This window comes from Stegostoma tigrinum, chromosome 18 (genome assembly GCF_030684315.1).
Source record: "Stegostoma tigrinum isolate sSteTig4 chromosome 18, sSteTig4.hap1, whole genome shotgun sequence".
NCBI classification, from domain to species: Eukaryota; Metazoa; Chordata; class Chondrichthyes; order Orectolobiformes; family Stegostomatidae; genus Stegostoma; species Stegostoma tigrinum.
Window position 1 is genome coordinate 53,160,504 of NC_081371.1, and position 26,542 is coordinate 53,187,045.

A 26,542-nucleotide genomic window follows, 5' to 3' on the forward strand; every position below is an offset into this window, starting at 1 on the left:
CTATGGGCCAAAGCCCAATTGCTGCCCCTACCTTTAAAGAACCTCTCCTCTCCTCACTTTTGTCTCTGAGATCAACTGTCTGCAGCTACCTGCTAATCTCTCTCCTGAAAATATGCCACTTTAACATATATATCTTGACTTAGGATGTATAACTCATTTCTCTTTTCAAATTCATTGCTCCTGTACTTAAACTTTGAGTTGAGATATCAATTTATTGAAGTGAATAAATTACTTGATTTTAACTTTGTGAAATCAAAGTGGATTATCAGAAAAAGGACACTGCAGCTTTAAAAGTCAGATAAAACTAGAAAGCAAATAACTTGAGTTAAAGGTAGACCAATGTGTACTTTGCCATGCAGTTTAGGGCAATCTAATGCAAGTCCGAAAATAACCTACTGAAGGCTTGAAACTTACCGGAGCAAAAAGTTGAATCTATTATACATCCATCACGTACAGAAGTAGCATAAACAGAACAAAAGAAGATAATAATCATTATCAAACTATTTGGAAGTTTAAACAAGATGTCATTTTGTTGTATATTTGTTGAAAAATTTAGTAATGCAATTGTATTTTGATAAATATTTTGGTAATTTAATTCAAATGAAATGGATGGATTTGAATTTTGTTTAAAACATTTCCCACAATTTGAGTTGATGAGCTTTACAACATTCGTGGTCCATTCAACTTTCAATGTATGATCTTTGAGAAAAATGACTGGAATAAATAATCGTGACTTGGAATAAAAGTGAGAGGAAGACCAGAGCAATTTTTCCCAAAATGACCAAACTTATGTCAAGCTGAAATCCTGGTGTTCTCCAATGTGTTGCCATATGACAATGTTGTCTGTTTTGACATAATTATTAAGTTCCCTTTTGAGGATTTTATTGCTAGAAGGGAAACTTTATAGTTTTCTCGATTGGAGAAAAGAGGGATTTGTTTATTAAACATCTTTTAATGATGTATTAAGTATAACTCCAACAAAAATATTATCAAAGTTATCAATTTACCCTTTTTTAAAAAAATGTAGACTTCATTCTTTAAAAGGGCACAGGCAATGACAAAAATCTCAAATATGGTGCTTTTCTTGTTAAGTAATGGTCAAGCCATATGTTGCAACCAATAATTATGATACCATGATTAAAAATGATGAGTAACAAAAATAAAGCTTGTTTTCAAGGAATTATTTCAGAGAACCTAAAGACGCTTGAATGGAAATGAGAAGAGTCCTATAGCGAGAACTTCAGGGAGATTTCAGATAAGAGCGTGCACAGCATAACAATTAACTCGGAGACAGAAACACATGGATGAGCATAAGAAAGATGAATAAATGGAGGATCAGTCAGCAGTATCTGAAAAGAATGTTCAAAGTTACAGTACCACATTTTAGGATGAAAGACTTTTTGAAGATTCCAGGTATATTTTTTGCGCCATCCATGGCTCAGCTGGTTGAACTAAGTTGAATTAAGTCCCTCTCCAAGCACAAAATTGTGGACCGACATTCCAGCGCAATACTTAAGGAGTTCTACACCATGAGGTGTCATTTTTCATTTGGGACATTAATGGTTAAAATGGATGTATTTGCAGTGTGATAGTCTTCAGTGTCCTGGCCAAGGTTTATCCCTCAATCAACATCAAAACAAAATCTGCTTATCATATTGCTTTTCATGACAGCCTGCTGTAATAAACTAGCTGCCACATCTCCTATGTGGTTACAAGAGTCACCACATTTACGATATGAAGGGCACTATACAAATAGAAGTTTACTTTTCTTTTAGCTCTACTACTTAATTCACGTTGTCCATAAAGCATAAAGACAACACTAACATCAACCTGGTTACGTTATGTTTTTCTGTTGTGTTTTGGAAATTCTATTCATCACAACTCTTGGGACAACAGCAATGTTTATTCAACAACCGAATGAAGTAGTGACCTTCAGGATGTATATGTTGGGGAAAATTTTCCTCAAGTCAAATATTTAAGGTAAAATATGGAGTTGAAGTGTCAGGAAATGACAAAATTGAGAAGGAAATTGAAGGGAAAAGGAACAAAATATGACTGCAGTTGGGAGATGGCATGCAGTTTTAACTATAAATGCGAATTCTGCATGCCTAGAAGTCAATGCTGTTGCCAGACTGGACAGGAATGGAAACACGCATCAGTCTGTATGGCACTGCACAAGACTTGTTCTGTAATAAACGTGTGCACAGATTCACACTATTTCTGGACAGACAGATATCAAGAGGTTCATAACAACTAAATTTTAAAGGTAACATTGGTGTTAATGCCAAAAGGCTCAACATAACAGTGAGCGTAGGCTCTCTGATGTGGGTTTGGTGCTTTTATTTTGACTGCCAAGGAGAATTCAAAAAACCTACTGTTTCCCTGCTGGGTGATGTTGATTCTCTCTCTCAGTCCAACAAGTTATACCTAATTGCTGCCCCCGAGTTTGGCTTGAAAATGTTAACAATTACTGTAAAAACATCATTGTTCTCCCTTACATGACAATAACTTACTAATTAAATGTCTTAAACATTATAACTAATACAAGAACAAAACAAAATAGTGCCTGAAGTTTTCTACCTGTATGTGTTCACAAGTCCGATATTGAGACGTATTGTTCACATGTTTGGCGAAGGAACTGATACAGTATTGATAATTTGGCATATCCTCAGTATACATTCCAAAGAAAGAACTGCTGGGTAGTTATATTTCATAACGTCACATTTTGTACTTTAAATGCACATCAGAATTTGATGTTAATTTTTGGCAACTGGAGTCTTTAGAAAGCTAAAATCATCCAATTTAAGCAATAGTGCTAAAGCAAAAGCATTATCAGCTGAGAACTTCATCTTTGGTTTCATGCCCAATTACTTAGCTCTGTATAAAATCTCACTAGTCTGAAAATGAGCATATGGACTTTTCTTCCAAACATGAGATGACCTCATACACTGCTCATTTCCTCCTCCAACTGGGTTAAACGCTTTTACAGCCGTTAGATACCACTTAGTAACTTCTGGAGATTCATGCATGTTTGAGCATACTGGCCACATATCTGCAATAACACTGGTTGATTGCTGATTTTCTCATGTAATATTTTGTTCTATAGCAATTTCACAGGTGTAGATAGCCTCTCAAATAACTCAGCCAGGTGAACTTCATGGTTAAACGCAAACAGAATGTGTTGTGGTCTGCTCAGCCAAAGGCTTGACATGCACTTCAGATGGCACTTAATGCCTAGAAAGCTGAACATTTGATTTGAGATGGGAAAGGGAGTCACCTGATGGAGTTCCCAATTGTAATAATTAGCCAACTAACCCTGGTATTACCCAAACTAATTCTACTCTTCAATCAACTCAGCTGAGTCTAACCAACTCTGAGAATACTCGAGATGTTTGAATGTACTAGGCACATGATTACAAAAGACTGGCAATCACAACTGAAAGTCCTGGCCTGAAATTTATTGGACTGCATGCTATATGCACCTACGCACTCAATGCAGGTTTTAAAAAAAATTCAGTTATTAGCTTTCATTCTCCTTTTACTTCATTTGCCCTGAATAAATAACAGAAGCATTGAGAATGCCATCATCAGGTTCAAGTTTGCCAGATTCAAAACTAAACAGGCATAATAAATATGTTGAACAGGTCAGACAGCATCTGAGGAACAGGGAATTCAATGTTTTGGGCCAAAACCCTTTGTCAGGTCCGGGCAGGGGGCTAAGCCCAGAAATAGAGAGAGGGCATTCAGATGGAGATAGATGGAAAAAGGTAGGGGCTTATTGTAAGTTGGTTGGGGGAAAGATGGAACAGATAGGTGAGTCGGGAGAACCACGGACTGGTTTTCGCAGCACCTGCGTCTGCACGTGCCAACCAACCCTACCTTCGGGTTGCCATCCACTTTAACTCTCCCTCCCACTCCCCTGGTGACATGTCCATCCTTGGCCTCCTTCACTGTCAGAGTGGGGCCAAACGTAAATAACACTTGTTACTTCTTCTTGGGAACTTATAGCCCAAAGGCCTGAATATGGACTTCACCAGCTTCAAAATCTCTCTAGACCCAACCTGTCAATTTTTCAACTCACCTATCCGCTCCGCACTTCCCACTGACCAACTACAATAACCCCCTGCATGCATCCATTTATCTCCATCCCACTTGCCCTCTCCTGCAGCACCACCACCCCTCTATTTATTTCTGGGCTTCCATCCCAAGGCCGTTGACTTCCCTGTTCCTTGGATGCTGTGTGACCTCCAGTTCCACATTTATTGACTCTAGCATCTGCAGTCCTTACTGTTTCCAAATGTGGTTGAGATGAAGTGTTCCCTATGAAACAGTAAAACTAAACATCAGAGGATTTTGTTGCACAATTAAAGTCACGCAATTGTTGCGATTGTACATTGAGCAACCACGTTTCTAATTACAAAAGATACGCGTGCTTTTTGAAGGCAAGTATTTGCCCGATTACCTGATTAAACTTTGCATTTGCTATATTTTTTGTTTCTAGTTTTCCATATGTTGGCGCCTTGCAGGAAAACTCGACAAATGAAAGCAACTGGTCAAAAATTGCTGGGTACATGATCTGCATGTCTTCTGGCCCAACGCAAATTGCCTAAATTGGGAGAGAAACAAGTTAGAAGGATGTTGACAGTAAATCAAATACATCATTTCACATTTCATGAGAGTGACAGAGACAGCGAGCACGAGAGAGAGAGAGAGAGAGAGAGAGAGAAGAATGAAAACAAAATCAATTTCAAGCTCTTTGAACAGTGGAGCTCAAAAGTCTGAGATACATTTATTAAAGATGCATTAGAATATGATAAATATTTTAAACTGTAACCTGGGCACTACAGTCTAACATACCCAACATATAAATGAAATATTTGTTACTGGCTTACATTTCTGTTTAAAAAGAACACAAAAATATACTAGTTTTTTTATTCATTCGTGACATGTGGATGTCATTGGCTCACCAGTATTAATTGTCCATTCCTAGTTGCCCTTGAGAAGACAGTAGTGAACTGCCTTCTTGAACCGCTGCATTCCTCCTGCTGTGGCTTGACCCACAATGCTATTCGGGAGGGAATTCCAGAATTTTGACCCAGCGACAGTGAAGGAACACCAATCTATTTCCAAGCCACAATGGTGAGTGGCTTGGACAAGAACTTGAAGATGGTGGTGTTCCCATGTATTTGCTGCCCTTATCCTTTTAGATGGAAGTGGTTGTGGGTTTGGAAGGTGCTGGCTGAGGATTTTTGGTGAATTTCTACAGTGCATCTTGTAGACAGTACACGCCGTTAACGAGCATCGGTGGAGGAGGGAGTGGATGCTTGTGGATGAGGAGCCGATCAAATGGGCTGCTTTGTACTGGATGGTGTCAAGCTTCTTGAGTGTTGTTCAGGCTGCACTCATCCAGGCAAGTGGGGAGTATTCGATCACACTCCTGACTTGTGCCTCATAGATGATGGATAGGCTTTGGGGAGTGAGGAGATGAGGTACTTGCCGCAGTATTCCTCGCTTCTAATCTGCTCTTGAACCACTGTGTTTATGTGATGAGTCAAATTGAGTTTTTGGTCAATGATAACCCTCAGGATGTCAACAGTGGGGATTCAGTGATGGTAACACTGTTGAATGCCAAGGGCTGGTGGTTAGATTGTCTCTTATTGTTGATGGTCATAGCCTGGCATTTGTGTGGCACTGATGTTACTTGCCACTTGTCAGCCCAAGTCTGGATATTGACCAGATCTTGTTGCATTTGACCTAGGACTGTTCCAGTATCTGAGGAAGCATGAATGATGTTGAACATTCTGCAATCATCGGTGAACATCCCCACTTTTGATCTTATAATGGAGGGAGGGTCATCGAGGAAGCAGTTCTAGATGGTTGGGCTGAGGACACTGTTCTGACGAACTCCTGTAGAGATGTCCTGGAGCGGAGATGACTGACCTCCAACAACGAGGGCCATCTTTCTGCGTATCAGGTCTGACTCCAACCACCAGAGAGTTTGTCTCCTGATACCCATTGGTAGGGATCCTTGATGCCACGCTCTGTCGAATGTAGCCTTAATATCAAGGGCTGTCACTCTCAACTCACCTCCAAAATTAAGTTCTTTTGTCCATGTTTGGACCAAGGCTGTAATGAGGTCAGGAGCTGAGTGGCCCAAACGGAACCCAAACTGGGCGTCACTGAGCAGGTTATTGCTGAGCAGGTGCTGCTTGATAGTGCTGTTGATAACACCTTTGATCACTTTACTCATGATTGAGAGTAGATTGATGGGGCAGTAATTGGCAGGGTTGGATTTCTCCTGCTTTTTTATATACAGGGCATACTTGGGCAATTTCCCACATTGTCAGGTCGACACCAGTACTGTAACTGTGCTGGAGTAGCTTGGCTAGGGGAGTGGCACATTCTGGAGCACAAGTCTTCAGTAATATTGCCAAAATGTTGTTAGGGCCCATAGCCTTTGCAATATCCAGTGTCTCCAACCATTTGTTGACATCACATGGAGTGAACTAAATTGCCTGAGGCCTGGTATTTATAATACTGAGGACCACTGAAAGAGGCCATGATGGATCATCCACATGGCACTTCTGGCTGAAGACTGCTGTGAATGCTTCAGCCCTTTCTTTCGCACTGATGTGCTGGGCTCTTCCAGAATTGAAGATGGGGATATTTGTGCAGCCTCCTCCTCCAGTAAGTTGTTTAATTGTTCACCATCATTCACAACTGAGTTTGGCAGGATTGCAGAGCTTAGGTCTGAACTGTTGGTTGTGGGATTGCTTAGCTCTATCTATCACCTGCTGTTTATGCTGTTTGGCGTGCTGTTTGGTGGCTTCACGGTTGATACCTCATTTTCAGGTATGCCTGGTGCTGTTCCTTGCATACGCTCTTGCATTCTTCATTGAACCAGGATTGATCCCCTGGCTTGATAGTAATGATTGAATGGGCTATATGCTGGGCCATGAAGTTACAGATTATGCTGGAGTACAATTCTGCAGTTATTGATGGCCCACAACACCTCATAGATGCCCAGTCTTGAGTTGCTAGATCTGATCAAAGTCTGTCCCATTTAGCACAGTGATAGTGCCACACAACACGTTATTGTCAATGTGAAGGTGGGACTTCGCTTCCATAAGGACTATGCTGTGGTCACTCTTATCTCGACCATCATGGACAGATACAACTGCAGGTGGCAGATTATTGAGGATGAGTTCAAGCATGTCTTTCCCTCTTGTTGGTTCCCTCACCACCTACCACAGACGCAGTCTAGCAGCTGAATTCTTTAGGACTCGAACAGCTCGATCGGTAGTACTGCTGCTGAGACATTCTTGGCAGTGGATATTGAAATGCCCCACCCAGAGTACATTTTGTGCCCTTGTCATGCTCAGTGCTTCCTCTAAGTTTTCAACATGGGGGAGTAGCAATTCGTCAGCTGAAGGGGGACGGTATGCGGTAATCAGCAGGAGGTTTCCTTGCTCACGTTTGGGCTGAAGCCATGAGACTTCATGGGATCCAGAGTCGATGTTGAGGACTCCCAGAGTAACTCCCTCCCAAGTGTAAACCAACGTGCCGCCACCTCTGCTGGGTCCGTCCTGCTGGTGAGACAGGGCATATCCAGGAATGGTGACGGTGATGTCTGTGACATTGCCAGTAAGGTAAGATTCTGAGAGTATGACGATGTCTTTAACTAGTCTGTGAGGCAGCTCTATCAATTTTGGCACTAACCCCCAGATGTTAGTGAGGACGACTTTGCAGAGTCGACAGGGCCATTTCTGCTGCCGAGGTCAATGCCAAGTAATCTGTCTGGTTTCATTTCTTTGAGATATGGTAGCAATCGGTACAACTGAATGGCTTACTAGACTATTTCAGAGGGCAATTGAGAGTTAACCACATTGCTGTGGGTCTGGAGTCAATGTAGGTCAGACCATGTGAGGATGACAGATTTCCTTTCCTGAAGGACATTAGTAAACCAGATAGGTTTTTCAGACAATAAAGTGTAAAGCTGGATGAACACAGCAGACCAAGCAGCATCTCAGGAGCACAAAAGCTGACGTTTCGGGCCTAGACCCTTCATCAGAGAGGGGGATGGGGAGAGGGAACTGAAATAAATAGGGAGAGAGGGGGAGGCGGACCGAAGGCGGAGAGAAAAGAAGATAGGTGGACAGGAGAGTATAGGTGGGGAGGTAGGGAGGGGATAGGTCAGTCCAGGGAAGACGGACACGTCAAGGTGGTGGGATGAGGTTAGTAGGTAGGAAATGGAGGTGCGGCTTGGGGTGGGAGGAAGGGATGGGTGAGAGGAAGAACAGGTTAGGGAGACAGAGACAGGCTAGGCTGGTTTTGGGATGCAGTGGGGGGAGGAGAAGAGCCGGGCTGGTTGTGTGATGCAGTGGGGGGAGGGGACGAACTGGGCTGGTTTTGGGATGCGGTGGGGGAAGGGGAGATTTTGAAGCTGGTGAAGTCCACGTTGATACCATTGGGCTGCAGGGTTCCCAAGCGGAATATGAGTTGCTGTTCCTGCAACCTTCGGGTGGCATCATTGTGGCACTGCAGGAGGCCCATGATGGACATGTCATCTAAAGAATGTTTTTCACACAATCAACAATGGTTTCATGATGATCAGTAGATTCTTAAATATAGATTTTTGTTTTTAACTGAAATCAAATTCCACCATCTGCCGTGGTGGAATTTGAGCCCAGGTCCCCATAACATTAGATGAGTTTCTGGATTAACAATCTAGAGATTGGTAACACAAGGCCATCGCCTAATGTTTCTGATTTTCATCTCAACTGCTTTCAGCAGCAACAACACTTTTCTATAACAGAGTTCTTATTTGAAAACTAGGGGACTAATTTTACCAAATTCAAAGCCCATTCACCTATAAGTAGTTAAAATTGACTTGACAGACCCAAGACCTAGCTCGTAACACTTGTGAATTCTTGACAAATCAACAATGAAAAATTAAATACGTGCACTTATTATCAGCAAGAAAACAGCTAAAGACACCCAAATGTCATACCAGCTGCCCAGCTTTGTCCATTCAACTGAATGGACTTTATAATCTCATTTTAATGCATTGATTCTGGACCCATGGCTAATTTCCCATCAAATGCATAAGAAGCATCCTAATGGAATTACCCCAATGGAGAGAAGATTGTTTCCTTTTGTCAATTGGGCTTATTAAATTTAAAAAAAGTCAGTTATAAATATTTAATGAGACAAATACCATAACATATCAGCGTAAGTCACTAAAATCAATCTAAAGCAAGCTTACATTACAAATACCTGGTCCCCTGGTATACTTGAAGCAGGAATTCTTGTACGTCACAGCATTGCAACAATATACAAAATCTATGCAAATAATTCTGTCATTTATTACCAATTTATGAAATACTAAATTTGCACTCACTGCAAATGTTTCGAACACTTGGTTAGCGACAGATTAAAATTTCCATAGTCCTATAGGTCCATACAGCTGCTCTCTCATTATAGAGAGATAGCTGGTGGTGATTTAACTGAGGGTCACTGTGCCTCAGACAAGTGAAGGGTTTGGGAAGGACAGTCCTTCATGGTAACCTCAGCTGGTGCAGGAACTAACCCAAACACTAGTGCAACCGATTAGTGAAGTTACAATGACACTTTTATGCTGAAGTATTTCTAACTGCTAGATCATCTAATGGATCAACTAGAATCCCAGTCAAAACTGCTCTTACAACCCATTTGTTTTACTTGGTGTTGGGCAAAAAAAGTTTTGCCTCGGTATAACCTTTCTCATTTAGTGACGTACTAGACCGATTTTGAGAAGATTTGTAGCTCAGGTTGAGGTTCTGGCTGTGAGTTTGCTCACCGAGCTGCAAGGTTAGTTTTCAGACGTTTTGGCACCATTCTAGGTAACATCATCAGTGAGCCTCCGACGAAGCGCTGGTGTTATGTCCCGCTTTCTATTTATCTGGTTAGGTTTCCTTGGGTTGGTGATGTCATTTCCTGCGTTGGTGATGTCATTTCCTGTTCTTTTTCCTCATGGGATGGTAGACTGGCTCCAAATTAATGTGTTTGTTGATGGAGTTGCAGTTGGAATGCCATGCTTCTAGGAATTCTCGTGCGTGTCTCGGTTTGGCTTGTCCTAGGATGGATGTGTTGTCCCAATCAAAGTGGTGTCCTTCCTCATCTGTATGTAAGGATACGAGTGATAGTAGGTCATGTCGTTTTGTGGCTAGTTGATGTTCATGTATCCTGGTGGCTAGCTTTCTGCCAGTTTGTCCAATGTAGTGTTTGTCACAGTTCTTGCAAGCTATTTTGTAGATGACGTTTGTTTTGTTTGTTGTCTGTATAGGGTCTTTTAAGTTCATTAGTTGCTGTTTTAGTGTGTTGGTGGGTTTGTGGGCTACCCTGATGCCAAGAGGTCCGAGCAGTCTGGCAGTCATTTCGGAAATGTCTTTGATGTAGGAGAGAGTGATTATGGTATCTGAGCCCGTTTTGTCTGTTTGTTTGGGTTTATTGCCTTACTGGCATAACATTCACAAAAGAGGAGGAAAACAGCAACAAACTGCCATTCCTAGATGTCACAGTAGAGCGAACAGTCAATGGGGAACTTCAAACCAGCGTCTACAGGAAAACAACACATACGGACCAAATACTGAACTACAGGAGCAACCATCCCAACACCCACAAACGAAGCTGCATTAGAACATTATTCCAACAAGCCACCACACACTGCAGCACAGAGGAACTACGCAGAGCAGAGGAAAATCACCTATACAGCGTATTCAAAAAGAATGGGTACCCTATGAACACAGTCTGTCGATTCCTCAGCAATAAACCCAAACAAACAGACAAAACTGGCTCAGAAACCATAACCACTCTCCCCTACATCAAAGGCATTTCCGAAATGAATGCCAGACTACTCGGACCTCTTGACATCAAGGTAGCCCACAAACCCACCAACACACTAAAACAGCAGCTAATGAACTTAAAAGACCCTATACAGACAACAAGCAAAACAAACGTCATCTACAAAATAGCTTGCAAGAACTGTGACAAACACTACATTGGACAAACTGGCAGAAAGCTAGCCACCAGGATACATGAACATCAACTAGCCACAAAACGACATGACTCACTATCATTCGTATCCTTACATACAAATGAGGAAGGACGCCACTTTGATTGGGACAACACATCCATCCTAGGACAAGCCAAACAGAGACACGCACGAGAATTCCTAGAAGCATGGCATTCCAACTGCAACTCCATCAACAAACACATTAATTTGGAGCCAATCTACCATCCCCTGAGAAAAAGGACAGGAAATGACATCACCAATGCAGGAAATGACATCACCAACCCAAGGAAACTTAACCAGATAAATAGAAAGCGGGACATAACACCAGCGCTTCGTCGGAGGCTCATTGATGATGTTACCGAGAATGGTGACGAAACGTCTGAAAACTAACCTTCCAGCTCAGCGAGCAAACTCACATTCAGAATACTAGACCGATACTTGTGTATTCAAGATGTGGAGGAGCCAGTGTTGGATTGGATCAGACAAGGTCAGAATTCACCAGGTAATAGTCCAACAGGTTTATTTGAAAACACAAGCTTTAGGAACCTCACTTCTTCTTCAGGTGTTAGTGAGAGGAATGGCATCAGATGTAGAATTTACATGTAAAAGATCTAAAAGATCACACAACTGATGAGCTGTTAATCCTTTAGGAGGTTTTAACTGATTATTATGTATGTGTAAATCCCTAACTATCTTTCAAGTCACTGCCCTAAGATAACTAAGGATTTTGTCAGTGTAAAGAACAAGTGACATTTTAGGTCAGACAATGCATGTTAGGTGTGAGAATCTGTTTGTGCTTTGGTTTGGAGTTAGAATGGTTTTATTTCTAAAGTAGGATTTAATAGCATCTTAGGTTTGTTTAACACATCCTCATCAGTTGTGTGACCCTCTGTTCATTTACTTTTCAATCTTGTGTTTGATGTCACCTCTGTCACTAACTCCTGAAGGAGGTGCGAGGCTCTGAAAACTTGTGTTTTCAAATAAACCTGTTGGACTATAACCTGGTGTTGTGTGATTTCTGACCTTGTGTATTCAAGGAACGTATTTACACATCAGGTTTACAGTGAGTATTTTTGCTGTCTACTCCATTAACATTACTACGCCTTCAAATCGAGCATAAAATTTTTAATACCTTCTGTAGGACATCTAAACTTATCAGCACTGCTTCTTGTAGACTGGTCAGCACTGCTTCAGTGTAGGATGGTAGAATGAATGGAGAGGCATCAGAGCTGATTGGAACTGACACAGCACCATGCAATATCACACCCAATTTCTTCAGGTCCTCCATGCTGAAGCCGGGCTTGATGTGCTGGTACAGAGCCGGGAAGATCTGCACAAGTGCTGTGAGGAATGGCTGACTAGGAATAAAGAACAGCTTATCACAAGTAGTCGGTGGCCTCGTGCTTTCCAAACCTATCTTGTACCAGGTATTCCATGCAGCCCACCACAGTGCAGAATCCTCAATCTCATCGACTGCTGCATTCAATTCAGCTCCGTTATATCTTCCCAGCTTTTCTCCAAGTGAATCTGTCCTGGATAAGGTTCGAGGTGGGGGGATCAGCGGTCCCACAAAAACTGGCATATGAACACCAGATAGACCTTCTGACTTGTCAGAATCTTTTACAGGGGTCACAATTTGTAAAATTTCCTGACAGCTCTTCAGGGCTGCCAGTGAAACTTCATTGTTCTTGCTCAGTGCAGCTGACTGGATATGATCCAACAATACATCCCAAGCTTTTGAAAAGTCCCCTGCAACAAATCAAAATAGACATTAACAAGTTCCAAGGTTTTCCGCCATGCAACACTAAAAACAATATAGACATACACTTTGAGAGATTTTGGCAAATAATATTACCCAAAGACTGCAGTAAGTATCTCCTGGTGTTAAATATTCTAGCTACTCCAGCCAATGTTAAAACCCATGTCTCTGCCCATTGTTTCTCAGCAGTGTCCCGAGAATGATGAATAAGAATATTTCCACCACCAGACTCAATCTTCTCTTTGTCAGCTGTTGTGGATGATTCTCTAACCCGATCCAAAAGGGGAAATAAAACCTAATATGAAGCATGAACAAACACGATTAAGTACAAATATCAGTCCGAATGAAATCCATCTTAGAAATTCCAGAGCAAACTGTACCTACTTATAAGCAACAACATAAACAGGAATTGCTGGAAAAGCTTAACAGGTCTGGCAGCATCTGTGGAGACAAATCAAAATTAATGTTTTGGGTCCAGTGACCCTTCCTAAGCACACGGGAAAACTTCACTGCTCATTTTGGAAGCTCATACCTTCGGCTGAATGCAACACTTTTTTTAAAATGCCCTCAGTTTTACTGCAAATTTTCTTTGAAAGCAAACTCTAATGTCATAGCATTTTCTTTAGAGTTTCTCTTATTGGATAGTTTCAGGGTGAAACATATTCCCAGTTTGTGAATGAACACTTGTTTCACGAACACAGTGAAAAACTGTGGAAGCTGGTCATCTCAAATAAAAGATGACAGAAATGTCAAAGAAGAGTTTTATTGACTAGAAACTTTATTTTTTAACTCTCCATGGCTGCCAGGCCTACTGAATTTCTACAGCACATACTGCTTTAATTACTAAATATTCTAGTCTTAGGCTTATTGTTATATATTAACATTAGCAACACTACTTGATTAATAGAGCTGCGTAAATACACCTGTTTATCAAGGTGTCCAGGAAAGGAAAGGGAAGTATGTTTTTAGGAGAACACAATGCCAGGCAGAGGGGATGTCAAGGGCCAAGGAGAGAAACACTGGAGATATAATTATGTTCCAGGCTGAATTCGACTGCCACACATTGAAAAAAGTTCAGAAGTTTATTTGCTGATTTTAGAATTTTGTGTTCTAGACTAAAATATTATAGGCTTAAAAAAAAGAGCAGGAATAGCTTTCGACTCAGCTTAGAACATTCTGTAGACATTTTTTTCCAAGAGAAAGTTTGTGAGATAACTCACACTGCTTGACATTTACTAATTTAATAACATCTGATCTAACTTTAAAGAAGTTGGCAGTCCTACTGGCCTGAAGTTTGGGAAACGATGGGGATACTGAGCAGGGAGGCAGAAGGACCAATGTGAAAGGCAGGGGGCACCAGTGTCAGTCAGTGTAGATCTGAGCTGAGGAGCAGCAAAGTCTTAGAAGGGGCTTCATAGATCCTGCCCCAAGTTCAAAGTATCACAGTGACCAGACACAAGTCAGGATAAAGGCAGGAAAGGAAACAGAGGAACACAGCATGGCAAGAGGAAAAGAGTCAGGGAAGGAACAACTTATGAAACTGTCAAAGGAAAATGACAGGCTGAGATGTGAAACTGTTATTCAGCTAAAATCCTTCAGATGAAAGTGCCATGTGACCCACCAGACCTGGAACATTAACCAGTACAAATAATTATTTTCTGGCTTGTTCAGTACCTTCCACAACACTGTATGCCAGGTGGCATGCTGTAATAAAGTACCATGCGCACCAACTGTAGAGAACAAGGTCTGTCCTCCACTCTTTCGGACAGCTGGCCTTGGATCTACACACAGTTCTCCCAGTTTTGAGTAAAGGCACAACCAGAGACAGTCAAATGGAGGAGCAGGATGGAACGGCCGATTCAAAGGGACTCCCTTTTCCTCTGCCTGTTTCTGCAGCAGAGCTTCCTCCTTGTCTAGTTCCTTCTCAATGGTCTCTCCTCGTTGGAAGAAATAGTCTGAGATGTTCCACTGCAGGAAAAGCACACAGAGGAATGTTCCAAAGATTGTGAAATATTGTGAAAGTAACTGATTATTTTGCTTACCAGAGATCTACTGAAGTTCTATGTTCTAAAATTTTGAAGGAAATCAAAATATGGCATAAACTCTCATTTTTGCTTAACAAGATGCCTTTCTTGTGGGAATACAGTATAAATAATGTTAAATGCATTATTATCCTAACATGGAAACAATTAGTGTATTTCAGATTCAAAAAATCTAGTTCATTTACAGTTGATCTTGTAATTGAATAATGTTTGAAGATGTTAACAAAAAGCAAGCATTCAATAAGTAACAATCTCAATAATAAAACAAATAAATCTTTATAATGAACTGAATTTTGAGACAGAACAGTGTGTTCCGGACATGAAGATGCACCCAACAAGATAGTCAGTGGAGACTATTCTCAGCTGTAACTGAGGAAGTATGAAACTTGACAAGATTAACAGCTCCTAATGCCAAAAGCAACAAGAACTTCAAAGTCAGCTAATGATTAAATAGTAAACTGCAATCATACAACCAGATATTTACAAGGTTGCAATGTTAGGGAGAAAAGACAATCAGCCCTACTTCAAAGTAATGGCTTAGTATCATTAAGTTATCATCTAATTATTGTTTCAAAAATGAATATTTTAGTAATCAATGAGGTAATAAGTTGCAAGACAGTATCCTAGAAAGCTAATTCTAGTTTTGTCCTATTCGACTCACATCAAAGACAAGTTTATCCAAGCTAAATTTAAAATGAACTGTGAGGCAACGTGGACAACTTGCATTGAACCACAGATGATGCATCGAAGCATTAGTATTGACTTTTACCATTTTAGCTGCACTGAAACGCAGGATACAAAGTTTGAAGTGCCACATGAGAAAAGCATTTACAGCACAGGCAAACACTGGTGTGACGTTTATTCTCGACACAGGATTCTGTCAAGTCACTACCATGATCCCCATCAACAGATCCTCTTAACTCTTCACTCTCGCATCAAGTGTTCTCTGCTGTACAATTTTGCATCACACTGAGGGACAAAATTCTTACCAGTTATAACAACCTACCAAGAGACCTATTGAGGTCAAACTGATGTTGAGCTCCTGATTCTGAAGCCCGAAGCTGCCGGCTACATCCACAACAATCTGAAGGCAGGTGCTGGGCATGGTGGGTAGAAAATCAGTCACCACGAGCTGCAAACATTGGAATGCTGTGCGGATTAGAGTTTCTCTGCAAATAGTAAGAGTAATTATTAATCAAGTGAAACCATTCCAGCAGAGGAGGGAGAACACTTCGGAGAATATTTAATGAGAATAAAAATCAAGTAATAAAAGCCTGCCTTAATTAAATTTATATATTAATTACATCTGCACCCTCTAGAAGTATTCTTATGGATTAGAAAGTACTAAATCAGTCTCATGGTACATTCAGAGATAATGGGAACTGCAGATGCTGGAGAGTCCAAGATTACAAAGTGTGGGGCTCGATGAACACAGCAGGCCAAGCAGCATCTTAGGATCACAAAAGCTATGGTACATTCAGCCTAATTTAGACTTGCAAAAGAAAAAGGAACATTTTCAGCTTCTGAAGTCTTTCCAACAACAATTAGCATTTATACAGTTTTTTAAAAAACATCTTAAAACACCCCAAGGTGCTTTGCAGGAATGGAATCAGATTATAGGACAAGTGACTACACTCCAGATCAAGTGTTTGGCTCTTTTCAGTAAAGAGTACCAAAAAAATGCATACAGCAGTCTTAAATGCAAATTAAATTAACATTGGATATGTTTTGCTTCATAGTGGTCAGTTTTTCTAGACCAGTTTCAGATTTCTGCAGTTTCATACGTCTTACACTTGTGTTTTCAGAAGACTAACAGTTACTTGGATAACTTGATTTTAAAAACAAAATCACTAAAAAAAACAAAACGCATTCTACCTGCCACTACAAAGGACAATGGTGATGGTGATGGAAATAGATTTTAAAGTTCATATTTGTAAACTAACATGAAAAGCAAACCATGATCGTTAACGGTTCTTCTGAGCAAAGCATATACTTAGAGTCATTTACAACAGGACGCCAGTCAAAACCATGCCAACTTCCTGCAGAGAAATCCAGTCAGTCCCACAAACCCGCTTGATCTTGTAGCACTGTAGTTTATTTTCTGAAATCATTGATTATTTCCACACCAACCATCTTTGAGGACAGCAATTTCCAGGCCATTATCATGGGCTACGTTAAAGAAGTTCCTCCTCACATGACCTCTTGCCAAAACCTTATTTCTGTTTTCCCCTACAGCTTATACTATCAGCTCAGAGGAACAACATTTCCCTGTGTAAATTGTCAAACCAATCATAATCTTACATGTTTCAAACAAAACTCCCTTTATAATCGCCTGTGCTCCAAGAACAAAACTAGCTTTTCCAACTTAACCTTGTAGCTAAAATCCCACTCCTTGGATCCAACCTTGGACAGAGCTCTTCTGTGCCCTCTCAAAAACTCCTGTATCCATCCTAGAGTGGGGTGACTAGAACTGGATGCAACAGTCTGGCTGGTGTCTAAATAGAGCTTTATTCAGGGCTTAGTTTTTGTATTCAATTGATCTATTTATCAATGCCAAGATTCCACATGGTTTACTCATAACTCTCGAGTCCTGGAACCTCTGTTCTTGCATATTTGTTAGAACTCAGTCAATAAGCCGATATTGGATCTTCACAGTCATATGATGGTATGAAAGAGGCAACTCAAATAGAACTTTATAATGGGTAGAAATGCTGCTTCAGGCTTCAGCCATAGTACATGGAAACAAAGAGACAACAAAGCAAGAACAGCTGCTACTGACCCTTGGTCATTTTGAATTGCTTCTATGACTCCCAACACTAATGGCCAGCCAGGCCCCAGGCTGTCTCCCTCATTCTGCAGGATTTGAAGCACGCACTCCAACTGCTTCTGTCGGATGTCAGGGTGCACAATATTGGACAATTCCTTCAATGGATTCAGCAGCAGCAACTGCAACCTCTGCAAAGAAATTCAAAAGCAAGCTCAGAGCAAAGTCAAAACGCCATTGAGAAATAAGGTCTTTTAAAAGAACTCAATCTTTAAAGCAAATTATTAGAGCAAATAAGAATAGAGAACCTTCAAAGTGAACATCAAAAATTCAACAGTTTCTTAAGCGCTAAATTTCAATGACAAAATTGAAAAAGACACTCTTTTTCAATTAGAACAAAAGAGTAATCAGTTCATTTTAAATAGGAAGATGACAAAATGCAAGCAAAGTTGGTAAGTTATGATCAGAAGGTGACATGTAGACATAGAGGTCCATAAATCTGCTTATTCTCTGGTTTTGTTTCAAATAATAGTTCAGACAATTACTTATACATGGCTATTGGTCTGAACAATCAGCTATAGCGAAGGTTGTTCCTGACTTCATTTAGGGCTTGGTGCTCAGTGGTACCTGCTGCATCAGCCAAATGATTTTGCGAGAATGACAATGACCGTAGCTAAAGAAATCTCAGTTGTGCATGTGCTAAAATTCCATTGCTCAATTTTGACAAAATTTTCAATACACTGATCACTTGCTACACATTTGCAACAGATCAGCAGTAAAATCTGTGCTTTAAAGGACTGGTTTATCACTAGAGAATTTTCCTGTTCTCTAAATTTAAGTGAATCGACTTTTATGGGTCACAGAAACAAGTTAAATTTTCTGCCTTAAATAGTTTTGCTCAACAAATTGAAAGTATGCTTTGGCCATCAATCTCAGACATTTGTTCAGAAATGACTCCTTAAGACAAAGGATGTTCAAAACTCATTACAAAGCGATAGAAGATTTGAAGGAGGCAGTTTTGATGTTAATGATTGCATTTAAAATACAAGGGCTAATCACAGCAAGATCCTTTTGCAATGAGCCCGAGGTCTTATAACCACTCAGTCAGAGATAGTTTTCCTCCTGCAACCTGTGCTACTTCATTAAATTTGGTTGAAATGATACATTTCCAGTGGGAATGGAATTGGTCTGGGATCCGTTAAGGTGTTCTTCCATAAATAAGAATTGTAACAAGAGCACTATGCGCACACAATGGATTGCCATTAGGCCTCAGGCAAAATGCATCTCTTTCTTCCTCTATTCAATAGCAATATTTGAGTGAATGGGTTGTAAAATTAATTCCTGCTTCCTTCTCTTGATGAACTAACCTGATTTTGTGATAGCGGTGGATCATGTTTAAAAGACAACCCAGCTTTTATCAGAGAAGTCACAGCTTCTGCTCCCCACTCCCGCATCCTGGCATTTGGGTGCTGGCATACCTGTGAACCAAATGACAAAAATAGCATCTAGGTATTAATTAGGAGCCAAATGCTTTAGGAAACAGAAAGGGAAAATTACAGAATGCACTTTGACCTCACAAATAAGTTAGTTCAAAAGAAAAACAAAATCCAACAGATTCTGAAGTAAATTCCATTCTTGAATAGTTTGTTAGCTTAGATGCACATCAACAAACTACCAAATTTACAAAACTAAACCTGAGACCTAGGGCATTGGATCACAATCTGTCTAATACCCATGGCTCCCCCGCCCCCCCAAAACAATCACCACAGACTACTGTTAGCAGGTCCCTCTCTCTTTCAATTCAACATCTGAAACATAAAAGCAAAATTATTTTGATCATATGTGCTGTCACGATTGTCAAGTGTATTTAATGTGAAAGTAGCTGCTCTTCACTGTACTTATAGATTACCAATAACAAGCCAGCAAGAACAAATGACAAACATTACATTGTTCATAAGTTGTAACTTTCAATTCCATGTAAGATTTTATGTAAAAGTAGCACACTGCAATTAATACTGACTGACTTGCATAACTACCATAAATTGACATCATCACTCAACACTCAACTTCCCACAGGACATCGTTAAACTTACTAAATTCAGGGGTGACCAGGCAGCGCTGCTTTCATTGATGCTACAGTAATTGTGTAAATGTAGCCTGAATACAGAATCATACCTTAACCTGACAAAGCATCAAAGTAAAAGCAGGCAGCCCAGGGAAAGAGTGCATTGTGCTCCAACGCAGATGAGCTGTGCCTCAACTCCAGATAAGATTAGCAATGGTGTAAGTGGAAACCATTCTTCACCAACACTAATCTTGAAAAGGTAAGTCAACCCTCAAAACAAATGACTATTATGTCAAGATAGCTAAGCTTCACTGCTGATCCTGTTCTAGATGACATGTGCAGATCACATACATCACATAGCCAAGTAACTTTCCACAAAATGCTGCAGAACAAGAGGGCCTATTACAAACCATATGCCAAAGATGCAATGTTCCAAAAATTACATTTTGCTGAAAAATTGAAACTGACATCTAACATAAATGATAATCATTTGCTTCCCTCATGCCTGCGATATTTATAAGCCCATATAATATATATTTATTCTGATAATTCTGTAGACTATGAGCACTATGCTTCAAGTGAATCAAAAAATTTGTGATAGAACACAAGAGTAATTAATTTAAGACACACATTCAGTTACTTGAAGCAGCATTGTGGTACAGGAATAATACTTCAGAAGTGCTTTTGCAGGTTCCATTCCAGCTTCGATCAGGACCGGCAGAGAAATCATTCATATTATTTGCTCTGTTAAAATTACCTCCTGAATGATTCAACATAACGTTATAAAATTTGCTAGTTTTATTATCAAGTGCAATGTCTCCAATTTTAATACCTACATTCATACTGGACACATATGCAGTGCTCTCAAGACATTGGCTAATTTCGTTAAGCACAAAATCAACTCAATATAAATAACTCAGAACAATACCTTTTAAACATTTAAAATAATTTTCAATTGTGTAACTGGAATTAAGCACAGCTATTGTCCCATGGTATTTGCAATGCAATACTGATCCATACATTTGGTTCATTTAAGGATGGGCTTTGAGCTACCCTGACTGTACAGAGCTTATTCAATGGCTAGCTCAACTACACAAGATCCACACTCTTTACACAACAATGTGGAGTTAGTGTGTAGTATAGGCTGTTCTCAGCAACCATGACTGGGATAGCAGGATCATAGCGGATCTCTTCTTTGGAATGCCATCCTATGAACTGTAGAAATGGTACAGAGAAGATTTACAAGGGTGGCCTTGAGACTGGGGTGTTTCAGTTGTAGGGAGAGGCTGGACAGGATTGGACTTTTTATCCGACAGTGTAGGGAGCTGAGGTTAAGTCACAAGATTCATTGGCTAGGTAAACAGCCAAGGTCCAAAACGAGAGTGCATAGATTTAAAGAGGATGGGAAAGATCTGAAAGGTACCTGAGGGGCAACTTTTTTCACACAGAGAACGGCTCATATGTGCAACAAACTGCCAGAGCAAGTGGTAGGGGTGAGTACAATTACAACATTTAAAAGGCAGTTGGACAGGTACATCAACAGGAAAGGTTTAGAGGGATATAGGCCAAACGCAGGGAAATGGGATGAGTTCATTTTTGGAAACCTGGATAAGTTGGACCAAAGGGTTTGCATGCTGTATGCCTCTATGATTCCAAGATAGAAATGCCAAAATGTGGATAGAAGGTAAGGGTGGTGGAATTATTAGGAATTTATTTTTTTCCATTCAAGCAAAAAAAAGTTAAGGCCAGATTTCAAAAGAATATCTCATGCATGAGTGTTCTTTCACGGACCAATGCAAATCATAGATCGTCTACACTTCGCGGTTACATTTTCTGAGATGATCAAAATATTCCTCAACTTCACGTTGTTTCATTTACTGTCAATTTAGCTCAGTCTTACCAATCCTACTTGCACTTCAGAAGGCTGGGGAGGCAGTGGCGTAGTGGTTGGACACTGCTTTGAATGCCACCATGGCAGGTGGTGAAATATGAAGTAAACAAAAAGAAAAGCTTGAATAAAAAGTTGGTCTAATGAAGTAACCAGTATTGGTTGTTTTAAAAACTCACCTGTTTCACTAATATCCTTGGAGAAGGAAAACTACCATTCTTACTTGGTTTTGCTTATGTGTGACTCTGGAATCACAAATGTGGTTGACTTCTAACTGCCCACTGGACAATTAGGGGTGGACAATAAAAGCCAGCCTTGCTAATATTCCAAGAATGAGTACAATAAAATCCATTCCAAGGCTGCAGGGAGTCTAGCAACATTAAAGATGGTGTTTAAGAGGTGCTAAGCTCTGTTGGCCCCTTCAGGTAGGCAAGAAAGATTCCACAACAATTCTTCAAAAATGAACAGAGTTCTCCCAGTGTCCTGACCATGGTTGATTCTTCCCCCATCAGTACAGATATGTCCTCTAGTAATGCATTAATCTGTTACTCATAAAAGTTTAGTTTGCACATTGGCAATGACATCTTCCTACATAGGTGACCATAGTTCAACTTTTCATTTGATGTTCATTACTCGGAATGTTTTGTAGAGGTAAAAGGCATTGTGTTAATGCAAATTCCATCTTAGCTGAAAGCTTATTTTAACAACAGATATTTTACTATTCTGCAGTCCTTGAGATTGTTCCATCTCTGTGGGTTCATGGTGGCAGGGGAAAGGTATTGAACTTTATAAACAGCTACCACAGTGAAATTTTCCCTCATAATGCAAGATCTCGACATCCCAAATTTCCGCCCAAAGAGCTCCGCTGATCCTTCCAAAATGTAGAAGCTGAATTAATCTCAACACCTTTCCAGTTTTATATCCTCCAGTCAGAATACATTACACAGCTGTACAGCTTGAATCTAGTGCACATTTAAAATATTAAGTCATGAAAATTTGCAAATAGAACAAAGTGGAAAATGTATTAATGATAACAATGCAAGTATAAAGGCTTTGTGGAGAACACTTTGTTAAGGATGCTTAGATAACAGGGAAGGACTTACCTTCTGCAAAAGGTGAGAGGAAGCGATAGGAAGAAAACAGAAAGGGACAGCGTGAAGGTGACAGGTTAGAGAACATGGTGAAATTCATACTGCTTCACTTGGCAATGGCACAGTGAAAATTACATGGCTTATTTCTAGCTGAATACTACAATTTGAACTTGCCAGAATCACTATTATAGACACATAACCACTTCCTCAAACTTTAGAAATGCGAAAGTATCACTATTTCAGAATAATCGTATAAAACAAAATGATAGAAAAGATATCTGCTCTGCTGTGTCCCAAAATTTTAATATTACATCCGTCACAAACCCAAACAATTTACTTAACTAATTAAAAATGCTGTGTTCAGCTTTACCAAATTTTAAAAGACACAGTGGATCTAAAAATGAATACTTTCCCCTCAACTACCATACAGAACAACAGGCACTTCTACCTCAGATGCAAGCGTTACATGTGTAGCTTAATTATATCTATAAATAACCCAAACTAAAGTTGAACAGGTGTCTTAGGAGAGCACATCACAGTGCTAAAATAGTCCGAAACTGTTTTCCGAATTTTTTGTTTCCCTACTGCCTTTCCAGTCAAGTTGGCATGATCATTTCCAGGGCAAGTAACCTTAGAATCACATCCACATGAAACGAAAATATGACTTTTCAAATTCTGAGAGGTGTTCATTTGATTAGACCAGTAGAAACTTTGGTATTTCAATCTACTTATTCCCCAACCCATTTTGATGTATGCTCATAAGTTATTCTTTCATCCAGACTATTTTCAAAAGATCATGTTATTTCTGTGAAACATTTGGCAAATTACAGCTTTTTAAAAAAAGTCAAATACTGGGGGTATTATTTATGTAATTTTAATGTAATTCTCTTTCTGAAATAATCCGGAATTGGTGTTCTAAGCAACTTGCTGCTATATATTACATGAATATTAAAAACATAGGTGGGAAGCATATACTTGCTGAATTAAAATTATTCACTCACTTATTAAATCTGATACAAGTTATATAAACAGTTAACAATGAAGACAACAAAAAATAAATGGTTTACCTCCAGTAAGTGTCCTGTTAAAGGCCTCCAGAGAATCTCAATTCGGTGCATATTCACTAATCCTGTTTCGAGCAATTTGGCAACAGCAAATAGAGAAGGTTCCTAAGTAAAGAATAAACAAATTATTAGCATCAGAAATAAACCAGATTCGCAAGAGTTATACCAGGGTTGAAAGGGTTGAATTGTGTGGCCAGTTTCCCAGACTAGGCTTGCATTCCTTTGAATAAAAAAAAGATTTGGGGTATTCTAATTTAAATGATCAAGGAAGTAGATAAGATAGGGGGAAAAAAATTCCTCTGGTGGATGCTTGAAGAAATACATCTGTAAGGACATTTACACCTGTGACTTGCCATTGTCATGATTTCACACTTTAATTTGAGAAGCCGTAAAAAATTACATGAAATATGCTGCCGAGAGTGCGCATCGAAAATTGTGTTGATTATCAGAGCTCTGAGAGTCAAAGCCAGTAAGAACAAATAGAAGAATTCGAACTCCAGTCTGCTACTTTGAAGTATGAGATAGCTTGGCTGTGAATTTGAGTCCCTGATACTGTGGAAATGAAAGATGATATTAAATAGAATGGGAACTTCTTCCTATCTCAGTAGCAAAATTAAGAAGCACCTACAGAACTAAACGAAAAAACCTGAACAAATAAAGTGTATCAATCTCATTATTTATGGGTGGGTAAAGACACAGTTTTGCACCCTAAACCTCACTGAAGGGCTTAGATGTCAAACTGGAGAAATTTTGAAGGCCCTGTAAAAACATTTTGAACACTCTGCTGTGAACAGGGAGTATTGAACAAAGTTCATGGGGAGACAGAAAATACTGATTAATATGCGATGGCATTGACTTTTTTAATTTAATCTTTAGTGTGTGGACATCTGGAAAACGATCTCATGAAACACAGAAATGTATTCTGCTCAAAAGATCTTGCTGTGAGAGGATGTTTTTTGAGACAGGAGAAACGTGCTGTCAAGGAAACTACTGACAAAATGGAGAAAATCTGAGGTTGTTAATTATTGGCTAGAGACTATTCATGTCAGAATAGCCTACGCACTGCGCTGACAGTCAGTCCAGGCCAAAGCCGACCAATATCATAGGAAAACAGAAACATATGTAGAAGAATACGAGAAAGATCAAGACCAGAGTATAGAATTTATGTATTGTGGATGACATTACATAAAACAAAAAGAAATATGATCCAGGAAGGGAAAATCTGTGCTGAGTCACTTTGTACACAAATATTTAATTGGAAAGAAGCAAGGCAATCCTACAAAGATGACAGCAGAAGAGATACCATGCATTGGGTCTGTTAAATCACTCTACACTGTACTACAAGTAGGCATCATCAGATCCAAAGCAAAGAATGGTTAGTGACTGTCGGAATAAAGATTATGACGTAATGTATCAAGAGAATGCGAAGTATAAGATAGACCACCAGTGCTCTGTGTAACACCATGAGTTTCATAAATCTGTGCAAAATGATGATTTTAAAATGAAACCCTCAAAAGCAGGATTGAAGTTAAACACTTGAACAATACTCAACCCAACAGAACAAAAGAAGCTGAAGGCAAAGCAATAGGAAAAATGAAGACTCATAATTCTACATAGGAGATGAAAGACAAGCTGGAAAAGAAAGCTGTACTCAAGAAAACAAAAACTTCTACAGACTGGATTAACAGCATTATAGAAGTGAAAGCAGGAAAACTGAAAGTACGCTTAAATCCAAGGATCTCACTCAGCTTTGAAGAGAGCTCATCACCGTATATCAAACATGGAAGAAATTCTCCCACAACTTGCCATGATAAAGGTCTTTATGACCCTTGATGTGAAGGATGGTTACTAACAACTGAAGCTAGTGAAAGCAGCAGTTTTTAAACTACGAGACAATATGAACTGCTGATGTTGGAGTCTGAGACAACAAAGTGTGCAGCTGGATGAACACAGTAGGCCAGGCAGCATCAGAGGAACAGGAAAGCTGATGTTTTGGGCCTGTACCCTTCTTCAGAAATGGGAGAGGGGAAGGAGGCTCCGAAATAAATAGAGAGAGGGGGAGGCAATGACAGAAGCTAGATAGTGGAGCAGATATGTGGAGAGAAGACGGACAGGTCAAGGAGGTGGGGTGAAGCCAGTACAGGTGAGTGTAGGCAGGGAATTGGGATGGGGGACGGTCAGTGAGGAGGGAGGGGCGGATAGACGGGAGGGAAAATGGGCAGGCCAAGAAGGACAGGGATGAGGCAAGTAGGTAGGAAGTGGGGCTGGGGATTGGTCAGTGAGGTGGGAGGAGCAGATAAGTGGGAGAAAGACAAACAGGTCAAGGAGGCAGGGACGAGATGGGCTGAGGTCAGTGGTGGGGAGATTTTGAAGCTTGTAAAGTCCACATTGCGACTATTGGGCTGCAGGGTTCCCAGGTGGGATATGAGATGCTGTTCCTCAAGCCTTTGGGTGATGTCATTGGGGCACTGGAGGAGGCCCAGGATGGACATGTCGTCCAAGGAGTGGGAAGGGGTGTTGAAGTGGTTCACAACTGGGAGATGTTGCCGTTTGTTACGAATCGAGCGTAGGTACTCCACAAAGTGGTCTCCAAGCCTCTGCTTGGTTTCCCTGATGTAGAGGAGGCCACACCGGAAACAGTGGATACAAAATACCACATTAGCGGATGCACAGGTGACTATCTGTTTAATATGGAAGGTTTTCTTGGGGCCTGGAATGGAGGTGAGGGGAGAGATGAAGGGCAGGTGTAGCACCTCCTGTGGTAGCAGGGAAAAGTTGCAGAGAGACCGGCCCCTCTTAAAGGCAGATAAGGATGA

At 40.2% G+C, this 26,542-nt stretch overlaps 1 protein-coding gene across 2 annotated transcripts in view; it reads right to left on the minus strand.

Moving 5' to 3' along the window:
* mon2 (MON2 homolog, regulator of endosome-to-Golgi trafficking) overlaps nucleotides 1–26,542 on the minus strand; it is a 133,601-nt gene that overhangs the window by 21,141 nt on the left and 85,918 nt on the right. The window contains exons 20-28 of one of the 2 annotated variants that reach the window (XM_048548667.2): nucleotides 23,730–23,831; nucleotides 18,986–19,096; nucleotides 17,634–17,809; nucleotides 15,861–16,023; nucleotides 14,487–14,780; nucleotides 12,909–13,107; nucleotides 12,186–12,802; nucleotides 4,463–4,606; nucleotides 415–432 (exon numbers count right to left, since the gene is read on the minus strand). In XM_048548667.2, coding sequence (XP_048404624.2) covers nucleotides 415–432; nucleotides 4,463–4,606; nucleotides 12,186–12,802; nucleotides 12,909–13,107; nucleotides 14,487–14,780; nucleotides 15,861–16,023; nucleotides 17,634–17,809; nucleotides 18,986–19,096; nucleotides 23,730–23,831 — 1,824 coding nt within the window. The remainder of the gene's footprint in view (nucleotides 1–414; nucleotides 433–4,462; nucleotides 4,607–12,185; nucleotides 12,803–12,908; nucleotides 13,108–14,486; nucleotides 14,781–15,860; nucleotides 16,024–17,633; nucleotides 17,810–18,985; nucleotides 19,097–23,729; nucleotides 23,832–26,542) is intronic. The other variant, XM_048548669.2, reaches the window with a different exon arrangement.